A 20,452-nucleotide genomic window follows, 5' to 3' on the forward strand; every position below is an offset into this window, starting at 1 on the left:
CCACATCTGCCTTCAATTGCTTTTGCAGTGTGTGGTTAGAAAATAAAGAGAGCCTTTTATTGGGTTTTTAAAACTCATTCTTGTAATAATAAAAGTAAATTGAATTCATACATTTATGAAGCATCGGAATGTAAGAACATCTCCTAACAAGCTGTGTGTCCCTCCCTCCATCCATCAGCTTGCCTTCCAGGAACATTTGGACACAACTGTAACCAGGTCTGCCAGTGCTCACAGACTAACCAGCTCTGCCACCCGGTGTCTGGATTCTGTTACTGCGCTCCAGGGTTCAAAGGCTCCAAATGTGACCAGAGTAAGTTTTTTTTTTGTTAAAATCTTTATTTTATTTTGGTAACATATTAGTAATAACTAAAGTAATAACTGCCAATTACAAATTAATTTTCAATGTTTCAATGTATTAAAAGCCGATAATGTAGTAACTTTCCAATAATTTAATTACAATTCTGTACAAAAAAATAATACATTTTTGCCCATAATAAGTCATTCCTTTATTGAATGCTTACTGCATTTAAAAAAAAAAAAAAACTTTCAAAATTGATCCGATTATTTACAGTAATATTATACTTATATCACTTTCTTACTTCTAAGTTTTATTTATTGGCTATAAAGCACCTCACTTCCTCCACTTGGACACTCCTTTCAACCAGACAATGACTTATCACATTATGGGCAAACAGTTATCACTTTAGAAATGTTGGAAGTTTCTACATTATTTCATTACATTCAAAACTGATAAATTATTACATTATTGTCAGTTACTAAGTCATCAGCTGTTGTTACATTATTGACATGCCTTATAAAGTATAAACTCTTTTTCACTTATTTTTTTTAGTTTGTGGAGAGGGTCGTTATGGTCCGAACTGTGAGAGAGAATGCCAGTGTCTCAACGGAGGAGAGTGTCTTCCTTCTACCGGAGCCTGTAAATGTCCAGCAGGATTCATAGGAGCAAGCTGCAACATCAGTGAGTCAATCTAAACAGAGTTGTTTCTACTGTAATAATGATATATTACAAAAATATATATAATATAAAAAAAAAAAAAACTTGGAACAGTGATGGTGAATAGGAATCTTTAGAGAAATGAGAGTATATGGGCTGACATGTTTGTGCTGTGTGTGTGTGTGTGTGTGACAGCGTGTCCATCTGGCCGGTATGGAGTGGACTGTGCTCGTGCGTCGCTGTGCGGACACAGAGCGCAGAACGACCCAATCAGCGGTCGCTGTGTGTGTTTGGCAGGACGCACAGGGAAGGAGTGTAGACAAGGTGAGAGAGCAGCTCGGATCTGACATACTCATATGATGTATTAAGGGATTCAGACTAAACCCTTTTCCGTCTCCTGTTTTCTTTCTTGTTTATCTTATGCTTTCCATGCTAGAAACATTCATTTAATGTGTATTGTTTTTCAAATTCTTGACTAAGTGTATTGTCTATAAGTTGGTCAGTTTTTGTTAATTCCTGCACCCCATTTGGACATAAGCGGTAGTGTTTTTACTACCCCAGCTGTAGTTCCTGGGTGAGTGTACCCATGACAAAGGATAAGGAAAGCATAAAGAAAAACTAAATAAAAATAGGATTATTTGCACTGACTCTCATTTTGCTGTTACATGTAAGTTATGATCATTAGAGGAAAAATATGACTGTTTCAGAAATATTTAAAAGTTCCTCGTAGCAGCTTTAACTTAGACTAAATGAAGGCTGCACAATATCCGGAAAACGTGTGATATGCGATAACAGTTTAATATTGCGATGATGGTATCACTTGCTATAAATAAACAAATACTTAAATATAAAGTGTCAATAGCCTACTGTATATGTCTGCCCTGCCAACATAGACCCCTATCACTCCTGTGATTACTGTAGTTTATTACAGCCTGGAAACACCAGCATCATATGTAACAGCCGTCTCTGTTTTATCCTTTATCATACTATCTATGGTTTTACCCTGTGACCCCTTTGACTTTGTGAACGACCTCATATCGGTGCAATGGATCATTTCAAAGTCTTCCCTCCTCTGCACAGACTTCCATTAGTGTCGGCATACTGTGATGTATTATGTAGTTTGGGCAATTTCTCATTTTTTATGTAAGTTGTTTTTCTTACCATACAAACACCATCTGTAGGGAGCAAAACAAGCCTGAGTCTGAATTTAGAGGCACAAGCAGGAAGCATTTAAAAGACAGACAACCAACTTTTTTTTGTTTTTCTTGTATTTGTGTGTGTTGTTAGTGGAGCAGAACGTTTTTTTCTCGAGTTAAACTTGAGTGTGTTTTGTGCCTCAGGCTGCCCTCCAGGTCAGTTTGGGGTGGACTGTGTCCAGCGCTGTAACTGTAGGAATGGTGCTGTGTGTGACCCTGTGACCGGGAACTGTACCTGTGGTCTGGGCTGGACCGGAGATCACTGTGATAAAGGTAAAACAACACATACTTCAACTTAATGTGGTTTCCTAAAAGGTCAGCGGTTCTGGAGAATGCTGGTTGTCAAAATCACTTTCACTCAAAGTCAGTGAATATCTCCTCACGATTCGCTGCCTGAACGTACTGGGGGAAAAAATAATACTTAACTGATTTTGACAAAAAAGTGATCCTGATAAAAAGTGGTTTGGAAAAAAAGGGTTCTCCAGAATCGCTGACTTCACCTTTTAATGCTTATTTTGCATCATGCTAGAGACTAGTGTTAACTGTAAGTCTTGAGGTTTTTCTCTTCCTTTTTCATCCATCCGTCTTGCAGAATGTCCCGCAGGCAGATTTGGTGCAAACTGTCAGTTCAAATGTGACTGTCATAACAACGGCACTTGTGACAGAGTGACAGGGACGTGTCAGTGTGGACCGGGCTACTACGGGCATCAGTGTGAACACGGTGAGAAATGAAAACACACGCACGCACACGCACGCACGCACGCACGCACGCACGCACGCACACACACACACACACACACACACACACACACACACACACACACACACACACACACACACACACACACACACATACACACACACACAGTTTTTCAAAGCCATGAGCAATAAATACTCCTGTTTTAGTAACATTTGCTGGAGGGAGGAAACCATAGACAGGGAATGAAAAAAACTTCCTTTGAAGAATGAATTATTAACGTTACACAAAAGAAGGCCCAAGTCAGGAAGGATGTCCCAGTGTGTAGGTAGAATTATTTTACACTATTCAAGAGCAGTGCCAACAAAATGCTTGAGTTTTTCTGTTTGATATCGTAACAATGCATTTTTTTTATGTCATTTTAGCTCAATGTAGTGGTACAAAGTACATTATAAAAGTACATAGTAGCATTAAAAATAAACACTCTTTTATAATACTATATTATAAAATGTAGTGAGTGGAAATTGCTATGTCCTTTTGTACTTGAACCATGCTGCTTCATGACTTTAACTGAAGTGTCCACACTCAAATCTCCTTCAAAGAGTTTAATTGAATGTTTCAAACCATTAAAATTCATTTAAAGCATGAAGTTCATCTCTAATACTCTCCTGTCTCCCCTGTCATCAGCCTGTCCCCCTGGTCTCCATGGTGATCTGTGCCAGCTGCAGTGTGACTGTATGAGCGACGCCTCCTGTCACCCGGCAACAGGTCAATGCATATGTCCACCAGGACACCACGGAGCACGATGTCACAGAGGTAATGTCAAAACACTGCTTATCACATTAACAGGATTACTGGCGTTTTTTCTTGGCCGTTTTAGTTTTCTCTTGGTTTTAGCTCAGTCTGAGGTCCCCGCCATTGTTCTTATTGATTTTAAATGTTTTTATTGATTGATACGTTTGTCCTTTTTCGTTTTAATTATTTTAAAGGTGCTACGAGGAACTTTTAAATATTTCTGAAACAGTCTAATTTTGTTTGTCCTATCCCCTGTCTCTGTCAGTGTGCGATGATGGGACGTACGGTCTGGGCTGTGCCAGAGACTGTGACTGTGAGGACGACGCTCCCTGTGATCCTGTGAGCGGAACATGCATCTGCTCCTCAGGGAAGACTGGACTCAGATGTGACATTGGTAAATCTTAAAACACAACTTTTTACCCCATCGATTGGTTAAGATTTTCCAGTAAAAATATATATTTAATAAACCTGCTGGGAGGTTGATTTGTTATCAACTTTGGACAGAGCCAGGCTGACTGTTTATCTTGTACTATTCCTCTATACAGTTAGTGCATTTACCTCTGTGTAGTTTTATTAAACTGTGTCCAATTTGCCTTGTGTCAGACTGCAGAGGGAATCGTTATGGGCCCGACTGTACAGAGACCTGCGAGTGCAGTAATGGGGCGCAGTGCGACCGACGCAACGGCCGCTGTACGTGCCTGCACAGCTGGATGGGACTGTCCTGTCTAGAAGGTACGCTAACAATGACGCTCCCCACAGTCCTGACAGGGATCTTAATGCCTCATTATATCCACATGGACAGCAGGTGATGAGCTTAGCTGACCCTTGAGTCAGAGCACAACTATTTATAACTTAATAGTTATGCATTACCTTTTTTTAGTAACTACTACATAATTATGCATTTCCTACTATAGGTTTTAAAAATAGTTTTAGTAACTACTAAATAGTTCTGCGTACATATATGTATATATTTTAGTAACTATTCCAACATTTTTTTTAGAGAAGAGTATTATGGCCACAGCCTAAACAAAAAATAATTAAAGTTTTTTTTATTTATTTTTTTTAAATAGAGGATTTATTTCACTATGCATTTCAAGAGTAAAGTCGAAATTTCGATTATTCTCAAAAAAAAAAAGTGAAGAATTTTATTTTTTCCAGGAAGAAGTTTTTTTTGGTGGGGGATGTTTTTTTTAGAGGGAACTTTTTTTTGGTGAGGAAGATTTTTTTAGGAAGATTTTTTTTTTAAAGTCCACCTTTTAAGACTACATCAAACAGCTCATATGATTGCCTCAACCATTTATAGATGAATTAGTGAAATTGTGCCAAAAAACATCTGTTCAGAAGGAAAAAACATTCAAGCTTGGAAGAGGTGGCCGCTTTCGTGCAAGCTATGCACAGACAAATGCAAGGATAACCCTCTTTAAAAAAATATTTAAAAAATAAAAAATGTTCTTCCCTGTGGCCCGAATACTTTCCCGCAGGTGCATCAACTACTGCATAGGTTTTTTTTGTTATTGTTTTTTTAGTAACTACTACATAGTTATGCATTTAATACTACATAGTTTTTAGTAACTACTACATTGATATGTATATCAATGTAGTAGTTACAATTGTTTACCTTATTGTTAAGTGTAACCAGTTAATGCTTATTTAATGCTTTATAATAATTAACTAAAATTAACTAAGCAATTAGTTACCTAAGCATAGTTAATGCAATTTTTTTTTACTGTTTATGTAACTTATGTGATGATGTTTATGTGATCAAAATAAACTAAATGGGGCGCCCTTAGCTCAGTTGGTAGGGCGCCCCCCCCCCCCATGGGCGGCCTCGGCCAGCAGCGGACCCGGGTTCGATTCCAGCCCGCGGTTGTTCTCTGCATGTCACTCCCCTCTCTGCCCCATTTCAACTGTCTATAAACTATAAAGCATAAAAATGCAAAAAAAATCTTAAAAAAATAAAAATAAACTAAATGTCTGTGTGCATATTCCCCTCAGGTGGACCCCCGCGCTCCATCTACAGCAGCAGCAGAGGAGACTCGGAACACAACAACTCATTATAGCGGCGCCGCCATCTTGCTAGGGGCACGCTCAACTCTAACTGGGACAGAGTAGAGCTACGTTTGACTGAAGTGACTGGAGTGAGTGAAAGCTTGTAGCAGGCAGCTGGAATATGCCTTCATGGAAATAGACTCTCTGATGAGAACTGCAGTTTCATGTTTGGACCCGGGCTGGATTATACTACTTTTTTTTTTTTCGCAAGCCAAAAAGTATCTTTTGAACTGTCCAAGCTCGTTTCATCCGCCTGACCTCACTGGTACATTTTCAGGCTCCTTCTTTGAGCCTTCAGGATTTCAAGTCGCTCCTAAAAAAAGCAACTACATCTGCAGAGGGTTGTGTAACGAGACTGCGTTTACAGCACTTTTGGTATTTTGTTTTAAATATTTTGTCATCAAAATGCCTTTTGCAGGTACTGTATATAAAATAATCAAATTTTTTAAGGAAATTCTTGAATATAAGGCAATTTTTTCAACCATTTCTCATTGCTTGTCTGTATTATGAAGTTGTTTTTGAATATATATACTATATGAAGTTACTACCCTCAGTCCAATGGTGCTATTGTGTGTTACTGTACAACAAAGACTATAATGATCCTCAAGACTTTGGTGTAATATCAAAGTAAAGCACAATTCTGTTGACTAAATATGCCTTACTGAACAGCTGGATTTTTATAGTTAATAATGCAACACGCATTCATTTGCACCTTTTTCAAGGTTAAGAGTCTAAATATTTTCTTTTTGAATTGATTTTGTGTATAGAATGCTTCATATTTATATTTCATACAGTTGTATACATTTGAAAAAAAAAATACTGCATCCTTATTTTTCACTGGATAAGAATGATTTTCTACACATGAATGCTAATAAAGACATGACACGTAAGAGTCTGTTTATCATTCTTATTTTATCATTATTTCATTTTCATTTGAAGCTGTACACCCGGTCTAAATTCAGATTCTAGCACAGTGCAGATAGCAACGCCTGCAAAAAAAAATAAAAAATTCAAAAAATAAAAACATAAAGGCAGAGGTAATCACAACCAGAAATATATACAAAAGGTCAAACTATATACAGGAGATACCAGGCTCTCACTACGTCGTCTTCAGAGTGAATTCAGTCCACCGATGCATTCACTACAGAGCATTCCTCAAAATGCACACACACAACACAGATGAATTGCCTCTTTTTAACAGCCTTAAAAAATGATACAATACTGATAGGAGAAATGCAGCATGATGGGGGAAACAAATTAAATAAAAACTGTTGTTTTGAATTCCTTCTACTGCATTCAAGGCTAAAACATAAAAATATATCCTTTGTATAACCTAGATCCTTCTGTACAATAAGTTCTACCCATCTGTGGCACCGGTTTCATTTGTGGACTAGTCATTAACATGGGAGAACAGCAAATATGGTGAAACTGTGACCGCTTATTTAAAAGCATGTATTTCTCCTACTCGGGCGAGGGCACCAGGTAACTATACTTCAGCCTTAAGACATTTCTTAAGTTATTAGAAATAAGTTAATAATTAGTTATTTCTAGAACGTGCAGAACATCTTTTTTACGCCACAAGATCTTTGTAGATTAGCACGTGTGAAATAACACTGATGGTCAAACAAAATGCACAGTTTAAAAAGGGACAAAGTTTGACAATTTGGAAATATACTTACAAGCTTCTTACCGACTGTTGGTTAAGGTGATTGATACCACTCATGTCTGTGTGCTCTTAAACTGTAAAACGATCATTCTCAATTGTATACCCTCTTCCATGCTACTTCCTACCTTGTGAGCGCTAACATACCCAGAGCAAAGAGCAATACGTGGTGGTGTTGTTTCAAATGATTCACTGCCCAATGGGTCTTTACGTATAGGTTTTTTGGTTAGCTAAAGGTAAGATGTGTTGTGGGCGTTACAAAAGCTGGTAGGTGGATTTTCTTACCGTGGGACGTAGTGTAGCTAGCTGTTCCCAACCGTCTACAGTCATTATGCTAAGCTAACCCTAAGTTAAAGGGGATGCTAGTGCCAAACTTGGTATTCATCAGATCGTCGAGGATCAACCTTTTTATTTCATCTTTTGGCAAGAAAGCACATAGGCCTAAGTGAACTTCGCAAAATGTCAAACTTTCCCTTTAATTCTCAAACTTCCTCCCCACTTCCTGCAGATGAAAATAATAAGACACACAAACTCCACGGACAAAATGAACTAAATGTTCTTTGATTAGGCTACTTTTTTTGTTTGTTTCTCTCACTCAGACACAGCAAATCAAACGTATACAGTGATCAATTTGATACAACAGGCTAAAGCAAGGGATTAGTTGTCCACCCCTCCCCAAACACACACACACTGAAATAAACAAACCGGATCAACATCGGAGATATTACATCACTTTGCTGTTGTTAAAAATACCCTAAGAGGAGCAACGAGTCAAACTGTAAAACCACATCCACACAAACCCATCACAGTAACGTTCACTTCCATTTTAAATTCTCTCCATTTGAACTCCTACACCTCACTCATACCATCACACTCATTCACATTAATATGACAGTTTTCCTAGTCTGTACTTGTTTTTTTGTTTTTTTTAACTTTCTGCTAAGAATCAAAAGTTTATCAGCTGTTAGTAAAGAGTAGTTATCTACATGTGTTAGTAAGCGGAGTAGCATCATCTTGCATCGTCCCGTATTAGGTCCTGTATGCTGGGTGAAGGGTGCATGCTTTGAGGATGTATCGCATGCTATCCAACTTGTGTTTTAAATCACAGTAAGAGAGCACCCAAAGGAGAGAGAGAACAATATAGGGTGGCGTCAACACATTTTTTTTTTCTCCAATAACACGTCTCAGGTGAGTACGTATGTCAACCTGGAACGAACCTTACCGATCCTAAAAGCAAGAAGCTGTTACTATGCATTCTGTGTATATGAAGGACATATTTTGTTAACTTGTATACCAGCATTAAGTCAAGTAAAGAGATATATAATGGAGTAACGTCCTAACCGTAGATACAGTAGTAGAGTAACAAGCTGGAGAGCACATGCGTCAAGAGGAGTTTTTTTAAATAATCTTGCAGGAAGTGAGAGTGAAACACGAAAATAGATGATGAAGAAGAAGAAGGAGAATAATCTTTGGCTCAAGCCCCGAACTCAAATGTCACTAGTCGTGCCCCGTGTCCACACATGAAAGAAAGACGGACAAGTAAATACAACCTCCTGAAAATGTGCACGCCAACACACACACAAACACACGACTACCGTAAAACCACCGGCTTCCATTTCCCTGAGCTGTTGCCACACACTGATTAACCGGAAAAAACGCCAAAACTCTTCATCACAACGTTCCCATTTTTTAGTGGGGGCTGTCTAGCTTTTGGGTCTATGTCAATAGCCAACAGCTAGCCAACAGCATAATCTAATCCAACTGTAAAAATAAGGCAAAAAAATACTTGAACAAAAAATTTGAATTGACGTGAAGCCAGCATTGATTTGAACCCTTCCTTTAGTCGTATAGCATACAGAGAGGCTGAGTAACACAGTGAAGTACGACTGCATATGATTGAACGTGACTGCAGTTCCTAGCGTTAACTTTAAGGGATGACGTAATAGCCAAATCTCTTCAGTGGCAGACTAGCTGCCCTGACACATGATGGGCCTACGCTCGGACAAACGCAGTGCCAGTCAAGAGGCAAGAGGGAGAATGAGGAGAGGGAATTGTTATCAGGAGGAGATGTGATTTTCTAGTGCAATGGCTGTTGTGATGAGATAAGACTATTGAAATACCCATCCCTTCAAACTGCCCTCCGATACCTACTGACAATACTAAAGTGCTGATTGGTTAAAGCCTGCGATGAGGCTCTTACACCGATAATGTCAACAACACAAAACAAAACTGTTTTCTTTTTTTCAGAGAAACCTTGACAGACTCAGTACAGTACACACACACACACACACACACACACACACACACACACACACACACACACACACACACACGTGTTTGTAAACGGAACGTCCAAGAAAAACAAATGCATGGCTGTTGTTGTGATACAGTATAGTATGTGCAACAGAGTATATTCACACAGTATGAACTTAATCTTCCCTATAGTTGCATTCAGTTTTAGAAAAAAAAGCAAGCTGCCAAGCAAGCGTGTGCTTATTTTTTTATTTTTTTTTAAAGATATTATTTTTTGTCTACGGTTTTTAAAATACTTTCAGCTGAGTTGAATGTGTAACTGATTTTAAGTTATGAGCGCATATCCGTAACCTCTCTTTCCACTGTTAAGTCCATATGTCAAACAATCCCTTCGTTTTCCCCTATGGAGGTGACCCTCATTTCTTTTCTTTTTTTCTATACTTTTCTTTAATCCCCGTGACTGTGAGTGAGTTGCCCTGGGTGGCCTTGGTGTGGCCAGACTCATGCGTTGTCCAGGGTCTCACTCAGTAAAAGCTCAAGCAAACGGTTGGTTCAGGCAAAGGTGTGGCGCTGCAGCAGTGTGCAGCCCAGGGGGGGTGCTGTGGGTTTGGGGTTGGGGGGCCCGCGCCGCGCGTTAGGAGCGGTAATCCTTTTTACTGTACGGCTTGTTCCCCAGGATGCTGTCCACCTCGTGTGTGATGGACGACGACAACTTTGGAAGAACCTGTGGGAGGGAGAAGTGACACAATGTTAATATGTTCTTAAGGGAATACTTCACCCATACAGAACCGGCATTATATCATTATATAATCGCTATTATAATATAATGAATGAGGTTTTTTTTCCCCTCAGTCTGCCCTTGGCATAGCTGTCCAGTTAATCCTAACCCTACGTTTGACCATTTGTGATGTCACACATTGGAACATGTAGGGTTAGACAGTGAGACCATAAAAGACTCTCTGCCTTTTCTCAGGCTAGGATGAACCAATTTCTAAAATGTTTGCACATACTACATAGGATCTCAGAGTTCAATACACCCTCATATTTCCAGCGGTGAAGTAGGTCTTTAAGTCTTCTTTATGACCGATACAAACAAGAAGAAAATAAAAAGATTATTTGATCTCCTATTTTCTCTCCCGGCTGAATACATCTAAAGAATAATACACAATGAAAAATTATTTGATGTGGACATTCTGTTTAGAGAAGGGACTGTGTGTTTGTGACTCACAGTATACTTCCCAGTAAAAGTATAAAGGGGAAACCCCTAGAGCAACACACACACACACACACACACACACACACACACACACACACACACACACACACACACACACACACACACACACACACACACACACACACACACACACACACACACACACACACACACACACACACACACACACACACACACACACACACACACACACACACAGGGTTCAGAGCACGAGCATCAGAACAGAGAGGCGAAGGATGGCTCTTTCCTGCAGGCCAGAGATTATGTGAGGAGAGGAGGCTCTGAGAACCCCATTAAAAGAATGCATCTTATCAGAAGAGGAGAAATTGGCCGTGAGCTCGTTTCCAATCCCCCTGGCAACTGACACGCTGCTGACCTTATTAACTTGGTACAGTAAAGCACCCGACAGCAGCAACAGAATAAAGAATGCCCAAGAGGTTGAGCTATTCTCAGGAGAAAAGGCTGCTGTGAGGGACTGGAGAGGCTCAATTCCACTGGATGTGTGTTCGCTCTGTCCCATAGGTTTAATATGTGTGTGCGTTCATTTAATTGGCTCCAATGCGTTTTGTATCTACTCAGGCATTCCGGACTGAGCCCTCTAAAGCAGATACACAAGGCTTTTATTTTTGCGGGAGCACTGCCCATCAGTTCAGCAAACAACAGATGGAGTGAAACAGAAAGTTAGACACCGAAACAACATTACAATGTCCGGTATATTTTCAGAATAAAACGCTCTGAGTTGACGTCAGATCGTAGTTGACCTAACTACATCAACTAAACGTCATAATGTGCAGAGGATTTTTAGAGACGACAGAAGCTCATCATTAAGGTGGAAAATCGCTTCAATTATTTTCGACAGCACAAATCCTTTTTATTAAAAGGACAATGTTAAAATAATAATAGCAAATTACCTTCTGTCTGTTGTTGTGTTTGAACCACATACATCATGTTATCTCTTGCAATCGCGCATAATTCTGTAATTATCGTGGGAACTTCAGCTGTCCAAAGGCAGGTGTGTGTGTGTGTGTGAATGTTGACGGATGAGGGAGCACGGAGCAAAACCGCAGTGGAGACGTTACACAACCAGTGGAATCAAGTAGGGGTAAAGCCCATGATGAAACATGACAGGTCAGGTGTAAACACACACACACACACACACACACACACACACACACACACACACACACACACAGACACACACACACACACACTTTGTAGCCCTACCTGTATTGCTCCTATGTTCTCCATCAGCTGGTCAGTGTTGGACGCCCCTAAAAGGACGGAGCTCACCCCCTCGTTCCGTAGGCACCACGCTGCAGGAGACCAGTACACAGCAATGACACACACACCATGACCACCGACACACATACACACACACACACACACACACACACACACACGCATGCACATTGCACACAAGCACACACACACACTTTCACAGCACAGCCCTGATTCACAAACCGACATACTGCGGGATATTTAAAAACAATCAGCAGATATTTACTTAACTAAAGGCAACTAAAAAGTTCTCGCATCATCTTCCTGTCTTCAAATGAAATATGACAAAATGATAACTTTGCGTTCACACACACACACACACACACACACACACACACACACACACACACGCACACTGTGCAGCAAAACATACATTATCATCTCTCAATCTATTATCATCACAGCATTTTATTTTGATAGATATTGGAGAGGAAGCTCATGTTACCTACATTAGACATAAACTGTATATGTTCGATCTATAACTGTATCTATGAAAATGGCTCATAGGCTTTTGTGAAATTTTATGTTAATCTGTAAAGTTAGGCAACTTTTTTTCCCCATACAAAAACCGATTAAAATACCTCGGCTCAGGGCCTCCCACTGATACAGAGTGCTGATCCGATACCACTGCTCTCTCTCTCTTTCTCTCTCTCTCTCTCTCTCTCTCCTGAATATAAAAATCTGTGAACCTCACTGCATGGAAACATTTCTATGTCGGCAAGAAGAGACTTAAAAACTGAGTCAGCAGCAGCTCGGCGTGACACTTTCCTTTTCAGATGACTGTGTGAGAAAACTGTGTTCAATCAGTCAGAATCCTGACCCGCTTAATAAGGTCAGCATCTGCGTCGATACCAAATCTGGCATTCCGTGTCAGTGCGTCTCTAATGTGAGATTAATGTGGCGGAGCAAAGACTATACAATATGTCCCTCTGAAGTGTGCTGCAGTAGAAGCAGAGAGAAAGTGCTTCTTATGCACTTTACTGAAAACGTGCTGTTTTTGTGATCTCTCTGACGGAGCAAACATAAACAACTCATATATTCATTCTGTGTTCTCCATATTAATTGTGAGCTGTATTATGCAACAAAAGCGCCCGTTTTTTTTTGCAATTGAGGAGAATACACTTGTAAGCAGTTTACTGGGATAATTAATGGCATTTATAGATAACCGGCATCGGTTCAATACCTGCGTTCATGAGACCAGTTAAAAAGAGGAAGAAATATTGTCTGCAGACACAGCAGACAGCATCGTCAGTGTGGCTGCTGTGGAGCAATATTAGTGTTTTTATTGATTTTAAACCCAAAGATTTACCTTGGTTTCTTTCTATTCTAATAATTATCCAGAAGAAAAATACCAGATATGGCAATATTTTACAGTGCAATAGACGATGCACTTTTAAAAAAAAATATTTTCTTTGTGTCTACATTTATCAAATAAATGTTGATTTCAGTTTCTCATTTGTTGCTATTATTTAAATGGTTGTATTTTATCAAATGCAAATAGAAACTAACAACAATGTGATCCTAAAAATTCAAATTTTCATGGAAAAACTGCGGGATCAGGATTCCATTCCAGTTTCCACCAACATGGGAATGTGGCATGAGCAATGAAAAAGCTTTGAACTGGATCAATGGAGTGTGGACTTCACTTCAGGCCAATCAGACACACAGAGAGGATCTACTGATGCTGCTCTCCATCTCATTCCTGAAAACCCTGCTCCAGGAGCAGCAGGCACCAGGAAAAGGAGTCCTGTCTGTCTTTCTATATAGTTTTTATTTAATACTGGAGTGCCACAGTGATATAGCGGAATGCCACGCTGAAATATAGAGGCCTTAGACTATGGACATTAATCTCCTGTGCTGCCTTCGGGAGCGCTGGAAGGATTTATGGTAATTGGGAGAGACGAGGGCGTCCGCTAATGGGCCGTGAAACCTAATCTATGACACTGCATATAACTGCCAGGCTGTGATGTGCTTTGAGATAGCAGAGGCTGTCCCACAATACACTGCTGCTGCCTCTGCTTCCTGCCGTATGAAGCTTTAACGGCCCTCTAAGGACAGTACGCCTCGAGGGGAGACTGTTTGCTGTTTGCACATCCGCACCATCCTGCCCGGCAACCGGTCGATAGCAGTCATGCGCTGGATTTATGTCCGGGATGCTATTTTAATGCTTACACTGCAAAACGGTTCAATATACTATATGGCATATGTCAACACCAGGGAAACACCTCAGACCTGCACACATACTGTATATACATATACACTGTAAACATGTTTGCTTTGCTTGTGTTGGTATTTACATTCCTGTCTTAACGTTTTTGAAAGATTTCTGTATAGACAGAGAAACTTTGTATTATATCAATGTTAATGAAATTCCTATTGGTCTCTTCACCTTCACCTTGAGTGACCCGTACACTATACATACATGTCCCTTCCTTACTTCACAGCACTGATAAATGCTGTGTTCCGATTGGTCATTTGTGGCGTTCTATGGTCCAATATTTCTCGATAATGGCCGCTGTTAAGAATAATTCATGGTCGCTAAGAGTAACAGACAGTAGCAGCAACCATAGTCTTGATCGATCCCCTTCCGTCATATCAATCTGCTGAACATTAATTAGAATGTTATGTGGAGAGCAGGGAACGCTCCAGGCAAGACGACGAGTGTAAGTTTGACCACAGAGTCACATGGTTACCGTTGCTTTTGAGATATTTCAGACCGCAGCAGACTATTTTTTGTGCTTCATGCAATAACAGCATCTGTTTATCAATAAAACTTCAATCAACATTTTGCCTCAATTAGTCAAGTTATCTAGTTAGTAGCTGTGAAATAAGCAATTTGGTTGGCCTTTATTTTTCCAGTGACCCATTCATTGGATCATAGGCTATGTTATCCCTGACTTACTGTCACATACAACATTCACATTTTATTTTCATAATCGCCATTTACTTCATATTTTAATATTTCTACTCTTTTACCCACTTATGTCTTTCATTTTGAAAAGTCTGCACAGACACAATGACACATACAACACATACTTGACAGCACAACAACACACAGCACACAGCACACAGCACCAGTCAACCCCGTTACGGCCTTGGTTTGGAGGCAGAAGGGAACGGACAGACAGACAGAAAGAGAGAGAGCAGCAGACTGTGGTGTATCTGCGTACCGATGGCCAGTTGGGGCAGAGTGCAGCCCAGCCGCTCCGCGATCGCCTGCAGCTCTTTCAACTTCGCCTGCTGACGCCGGCCCTCCTCGCTCAAGATCTTGTCCTTCAACCACTGGTAACCCTGTGTGGAGGAACAACACAGCACACCTGCTCAAAAACACAGCCCTGCTCACACCGCCGCATTAGGCTGTGTCACCAGGGCCTGTTTTTAAACAAGTGACTCTGTCTCCTGCCGTCTCTACACCTCAGCCAGGGGAACAGCTAAAAGGTTCTAGTCCATCAGAATTGTTATAATTAATACAAAATATACATTGGAGGAAGAAAATGTCTCCGTTTCAAATGTATCATTACTTAAAAAGGTATTATTCTGATTGAGTTTAAAGGTGGAGTCTGTCTCCACCTTTAAACTCAGTAATCAAAACAGTAATCTTTACATTATACTAAGGATCAGGAATACCATACCATAATGCTATAAGTTAACAAATTAGAGTCAAAGTTCCAAAAATACCACAGACATCCACGGGCAACACCGAACCAAACAGGGAAGCAGCACATACACCACACCACCAAAGTACGGCACAACACCAAAATGGAAAAGCTAGTTTCATGACCCAGGAGAAGTCAAATCCACACTCACTGACACACACAATTCACAATATACACAACATGCCACTCCAGCACAACAACAACAACACATCAGCATTGAGTGAGTTTCTTTGTCAAACTCTTGGTTCTTGTTTTTAAATGACCTCATTTGACGTAATGTGAAATCTGTGTTTTTGCCCAGAGCGAAAATATTCCATTGGGTTTTCTGAGAGCTTTACTAAATGAAATCATTAAAAAAGTGCCTCACCTCCTCATTAGTGTTCAGTTTGTTAGGGCTGTTTTTGTTTCCTTTTGCTTAGAGGGAAAACTGACAATTATTCCGCTCACGTAAGAGTGTTAGCACAATTAACATATTGTATTGCTTCACGATTCATCAACCACATTGTATTATTCTAATGGCCTAAGTGTATTAAGTGTTGATATCCATAGTGTCATATCCAAAACAGTTTAGGTGAATGAACACATGCATTCCAGCTACTGTTATGTGTGTGGGTGAACTAAGTGTTAGGCAAATGGGAAACACTGCTTAGAAAGAGGTACACAATGCATGGTGGAAAACACACACACACACATATATAGGTATATAAATATATATAAGGTGTGCACAGTTACAGAACCTGAAAGACACAAACACAAACATCAATCCAATAAACAAACAAGCAGCAACCCAGCAGGGAAACACAGAAAGGTGACACCAGCACAAGATGTTAAATACAGACACCAGCGATGGAGCTTGTTCTACCTTGAGAGAGGCCCGTGAGTAGGGAGGCACCCGGCCGTCATATTTCCCTGAGATGATCCCACAGGCCAGGGGAGACCACGTCATGGCCCCCACACCTAGCACACAAACATTTCATTTCATTTGATTTGTATTCATCTAAAAAAATCATCAATATTTAAAAGAAAAAGGATTATTATTATAGAACCGCAAAGATAAAACACAAAAATAGATAAAGTATCCAATAATATCAAAGAACAAATAACATTGAATTGCATTTTGAGATAATCTTCATGAGGCGACACTTGCGCTCACAAGGTTGTGAAAAGATGCTGTCTGTAGGCAACTTCGTCAGTGTGGCTGCTGTGGAGCAACGTTTGCGTTTTTAGTTGGAATTGTAGATTTATTGAATAAATGTTGACTTGAAAATTGTTTCTCATTTATTATAATAATTAAATTGTTGCATTTTATCGAATGTAAAACAATAATAATATATTGACTTTGGGCTTTGAAACCCATATCAGTCAACCACTCATTTTGAACATTCCTGCTTTGATTTTTAACATTCAAAATCTCGGCTGGATGTAGTAGACGTTGGGGTATTTTTAAGCATACTGAATCCGACCACAAGAATTGGGAAATCCTAAATCTTTTTGACTTAGTTTTTCTCCATACACCACAAAGAACAGAAGTCTTAGGAAATACTTTCTGATCCAAACCTTCCCTTGCTCACCTATTTTATGGAAGAGTTCGGGCAGCTGCACCTCCACCTTCTCTCTCTGGAACATGTGGTACTCTGCCTGCTCACAGATGGGAGGGATCTGGTTGAACTGTCGCGCCACAGAGTACGCTTCCTACAGCGAGACACGGAATAAACAAGCTTAGCATCCAGGAATACAAACACTACCAAAACAGTGTGTCTCATATATAGTAGGGCTGAGTATTAGCAAGGACTTCATCATACCATAATATATGAAAATGTAAAAACAGATACAAGTTACTGTGTACTATCTGGGTGGTCTTAATACATCAAATTGCATCATATTGATACATTAGTGGACAAATTGAGTCAAAACTATTTAATTCAAATTTCAGACTAAACATTTTTGGAGCTGACGATACAATACAGATATCATGAAAATAAATCAAGATTTAAGATATAGTATAAAGAACATCAATGAACAGGATCAAAAACACAATCAAAAGAAAAGAACTCCTTTAGGCTGTGTGTGTATTTCTGGTATCTCACCATTATCTCCATGGGGCTCCAGCGTGATGTTCCCCAGTACATAGCCATGCCTTGGTTTATCACATATGTCATCGCTCGGACCGTTTCTGCAAGTAGATATACACAGGAATGTTAAAAAAAACACAATCCATGCTAGAGTGCCCCCGTTGTAGCCTTGAAATCCAGACCCTGCAGCAAATTTAATTTGCCAGCGCCTAGTGGCAGGTCTGGAAATGCCAGGCTACCCCCGTTGTGTGCATATACACAGACAAATACTGTTCGAACTGTTTATGAATATCTCAAGAGCTGCTTGTTGTTTGTATTCATAAAACACGTGTTTTATCATTTGCAATACAAGTGGAAAGGCGGATTATGTTAATCAGAATGGCCAGTGATTCATTCTGATGAGGATGACAGATATTCAAATCGTGGCAACCTGCATGACAATGTAAATAATATCCAGAAGAAACTGATATTTTTGTTTGTGTTCTTACTTCATGCTACAGTGGAACATAAAAGGGACCCACAAGGTGACGGTAGCTTTTGTAGCAGTTCAAATCTTTTAATCGTATACAAAGCCTATTCACAAGTTTGACAAACTGAATTGCAGCTTATGTTGAAGTACAAAAGGCAAAACAATAAATAATATATATATATATATATATATATATATATATACAATATCTTTGGTTAAAAAAAAGGGGAAAAAAGGGATTAGGTTTTTTTAATTCATATGCTGCTGACCAGACTTGACTGAATGGTACACAGGATAATCTGGTGTTATTCTGTCAACACATCACTATATTTCCTAAAAAGCCACCGCGTGGGAAACTCATTTTACAGCCATATGTTGTGAGACATAAGAGGGTTTCTCTGTAAACTGACAGTTCAGTTCTCATCACCTCCTCCTCACCATGTTCACTAACCCCCTTGAGCCATCACTGGAATACAAATTAAACCAGATTATAGGTCTGAATTTTTTTTTAATAATAATAAATAAGACCAAAATCTGCCCATGTGAAGTGTTTGCAATCTATCTAAAAGACGTTCTCTGTTAGTAAGGCACTTCGCATGTGATAGATCTATTTGGGGTACAAGAATGGGATCAAATTTGGGAAGAGAGACTTCAGGCCGAACAGACACGGATGTGATCGGCCTACATGATTTCTTATAGGCGAAGATTGCCTCGAAATACATTCTATTTGGTTTTGTGAATACAGATTCCCCAATATTTTTAAATAAGTTTGAAAATATGAAAGAGTAATTGAGTTAAATTGGCTATATAGAAAATAACTATATTGTCACTCACGTCATTTTCATTGCAGCCATTCTACATCGAAGTCTAATCTTGATGAATTTTCTTTGTTTTTACTATCTCTTAAATACAATTGCTAATGTCTAATCCTGATGTATTGTATGCCCCTGTAAAGCACTTTGAATGGCCTTGTGTCTGAATAGTGTTACAGTATATACATAAACTTGCCTGGCCATCTCTTCAAAGGGCAGATGGGCAAATAGAATTGCGTTGACTTGTGTATCAAATAAAATACGAACTTCTTCTTCCGACTAACTAGACACTAAGGTATTGTGAAGGACCGGGGAGCCAGTGAAGCAAGGAAAAACTGAAGGCGGAGAGATGACCTTTGACTGAGGTCTAACCCAAAGGGGAAGTCAGGAGATGCACAAACACCCATACATACATACACACAGTCAGCTCTTTGCCATTTAAAGGTCTACATCATCCAAACTCACTGTGGAGGCGGAAGCAACAAAAATAGATATTTCAGTTACAAGTGGTTTGTATTTGTGAGTCTTTGCCATGGTGCAGTAGTCATAGAGACAGAAAAAGAGGTGCCATTTTTTATTTTTTTTTTTAAGGCGTGATACATCGTAACATGAGGGAAACATGGATTAGTGTGTGAGAGAGTGAGAAAAGATAAAAACATAAGGTGATAATTAAACAGCAAAAACAACAGATAAAGTAGAGAGAGATTAGAAGAATTACCTTCCATAGGCGTGTTAGGATCCGGTCTGTTCGCAAAAACTACATCCACGTAGTCTAACTGCAGTCGTTCTAAAGAGGCCTTTAAACCTAGCAAATAAAACAAAGTGAGAACATACTGTACTGAATAAACAATGAATTAATACAGATGATTCTCAAAGCTAGTTATCTTCACAGGAGTTATTGCACTCACAAGTTTTTTTGGCAAATCCCAACAACCCCAAGAGAATGTCAATTTTATTAAAAATGCAGTTTTGATTCCTTTTAAGCCAAAACAACTCATTAAGAAGTGTTTGGAAGTAGCGGTGTGTCCATCCATTTAATCCATTAATCCGCGGCGCTGCTACTTACCTTCTATAATGTGTTTTCGGGATAAACCTCTTTCAGTTTCCGCTCTGCAAAAAAATAAATAAACAGACTTTACGTTATAAACAATAATTTTGAAATATGACTGGCCCTCCTCTCCTCCTCTCCGGTAAGATGATATACTGTATGCCCCTTTGAAATAGGAACCAATGAATGTTTAGAGCTTTATCGAAAGTAGCTGACAACAGAACAGTTTGGATGACACATGATCCCATTAACAGAGGCAATCGGACAAGTCC

General features: G+C 39.5%; 3 protein-coding genes across 8 annotated transcripts in view; 1 reads left to right on the forward strand and 2 right to left on the reverse strand.

Moving 5' to 3' along the window:
• megf6b (multiple EGF-like-domains 6b) overlaps window positions 1-5,750 on the forward strand; it is a gene marked incomplete at its 5' end in the record, with an annotated part of 75,128 nt that extends 69,378 nt beyond the window's left edge. Inside the window, 9 exons of the mRNA XM_080026899.1 lie at window positions 179-310; window positions 851-979; window positions 1,151-1,279; window positions 2,296-2,424; window positions 2,744-2,872; window positions 3,536-3,664; window positions 3,909-4,037; window positions 4,247-4,375; window positions 5,639-5,750. Of these exons, the coding sequence (XP_079883025.1) occupies window positions 179-310; window positions 851-979; window positions 1,151-1,279; window positions 2,296-2,424; window positions 2,744-2,872; window positions 3,536-3,664; window positions 3,909-4,037; window positions 4,247-4,375; window positions 5,639-5,703 (1,100 nt within the window). The 3' untranslated portion in view covers window positions 5,704-5,750. The remainder of the gene's footprint in view (window positions 1-178; window positions 311-850; window positions 980-1,150; window positions 1,280-2,295; window positions 2,425-2,743; window positions 2,873-3,535; window positions 3,665-3,908; window positions 4,038-4,246; window positions 4,376-5,638) is intronic.
• Window positions 1-20,452, reverse strand: part of tamm41 (TAM41 mitochondrial translocator assembly and maintenance homolog) — a 347,761-nt gene that overhangs the window by 254,351 nt on the left and 72,958 nt on the right. The window lies entirely within an intron of this gene.
• kcnab2a (potassium voltage-gated channel subfamily A regulatory beta subunit 2a) overlaps window positions 10,243-20,452 on the reverse strand; it is a gene marked incomplete at both ends in the record, with an annotated part of 54,556 nt that continues 44,346 nt past the window's right edge. For 4 of the 6 annotated variants that reach the window (XM_080025406.1, XM_080025405.1, XM_080025402.1 and 1 more), the window contains 8 exons: window positions 10,243-10,332; window positions 12,070-12,158; window positions 15,294-15,414; window positions 16,642-16,736; window positions 17,351-17,471; window positions 17,867-17,952; window positions 19,851-19,937; window positions 20,199-20,242. In XM_080025406.1, the coding sequence (XP_079881532.1) occupies window positions 10,243-10,332; window positions 12,070-12,158; window positions 15,294-15,414; window positions 16,642-16,736; window positions 17,351-17,471; window positions 17,867-17,952; window positions 19,851-19,937; window positions 20,199-20,242 (733 nt within the window). Of the gene's footprint in view, window positions 10,333-12,069; window positions 12,159-15,293; window positions 15,415-16,641; window positions 16,737-17,350; window positions 17,472-17,866; window positions 17,967-19,819; window positions 19,938-20,198; window positions 20,243-20,452 lie in introns of all 6 variants that reach the window. The other 2 variants (XM_080025403.1, XM_080025407.1) reach the window with 2 other exon arrangements.

This window comes from Ammodytes marinus, assembly GCF_949987685.1.
Source record: "Ammodytes marinus genome assembly, chromosome: 4".
Lineage (NCBI taxonomy): Eukaryota > Metazoa > Chordata > Actinopteri > Uranoscopiformes > Ammodytidae > Ammodytes > Ammodytes marinus.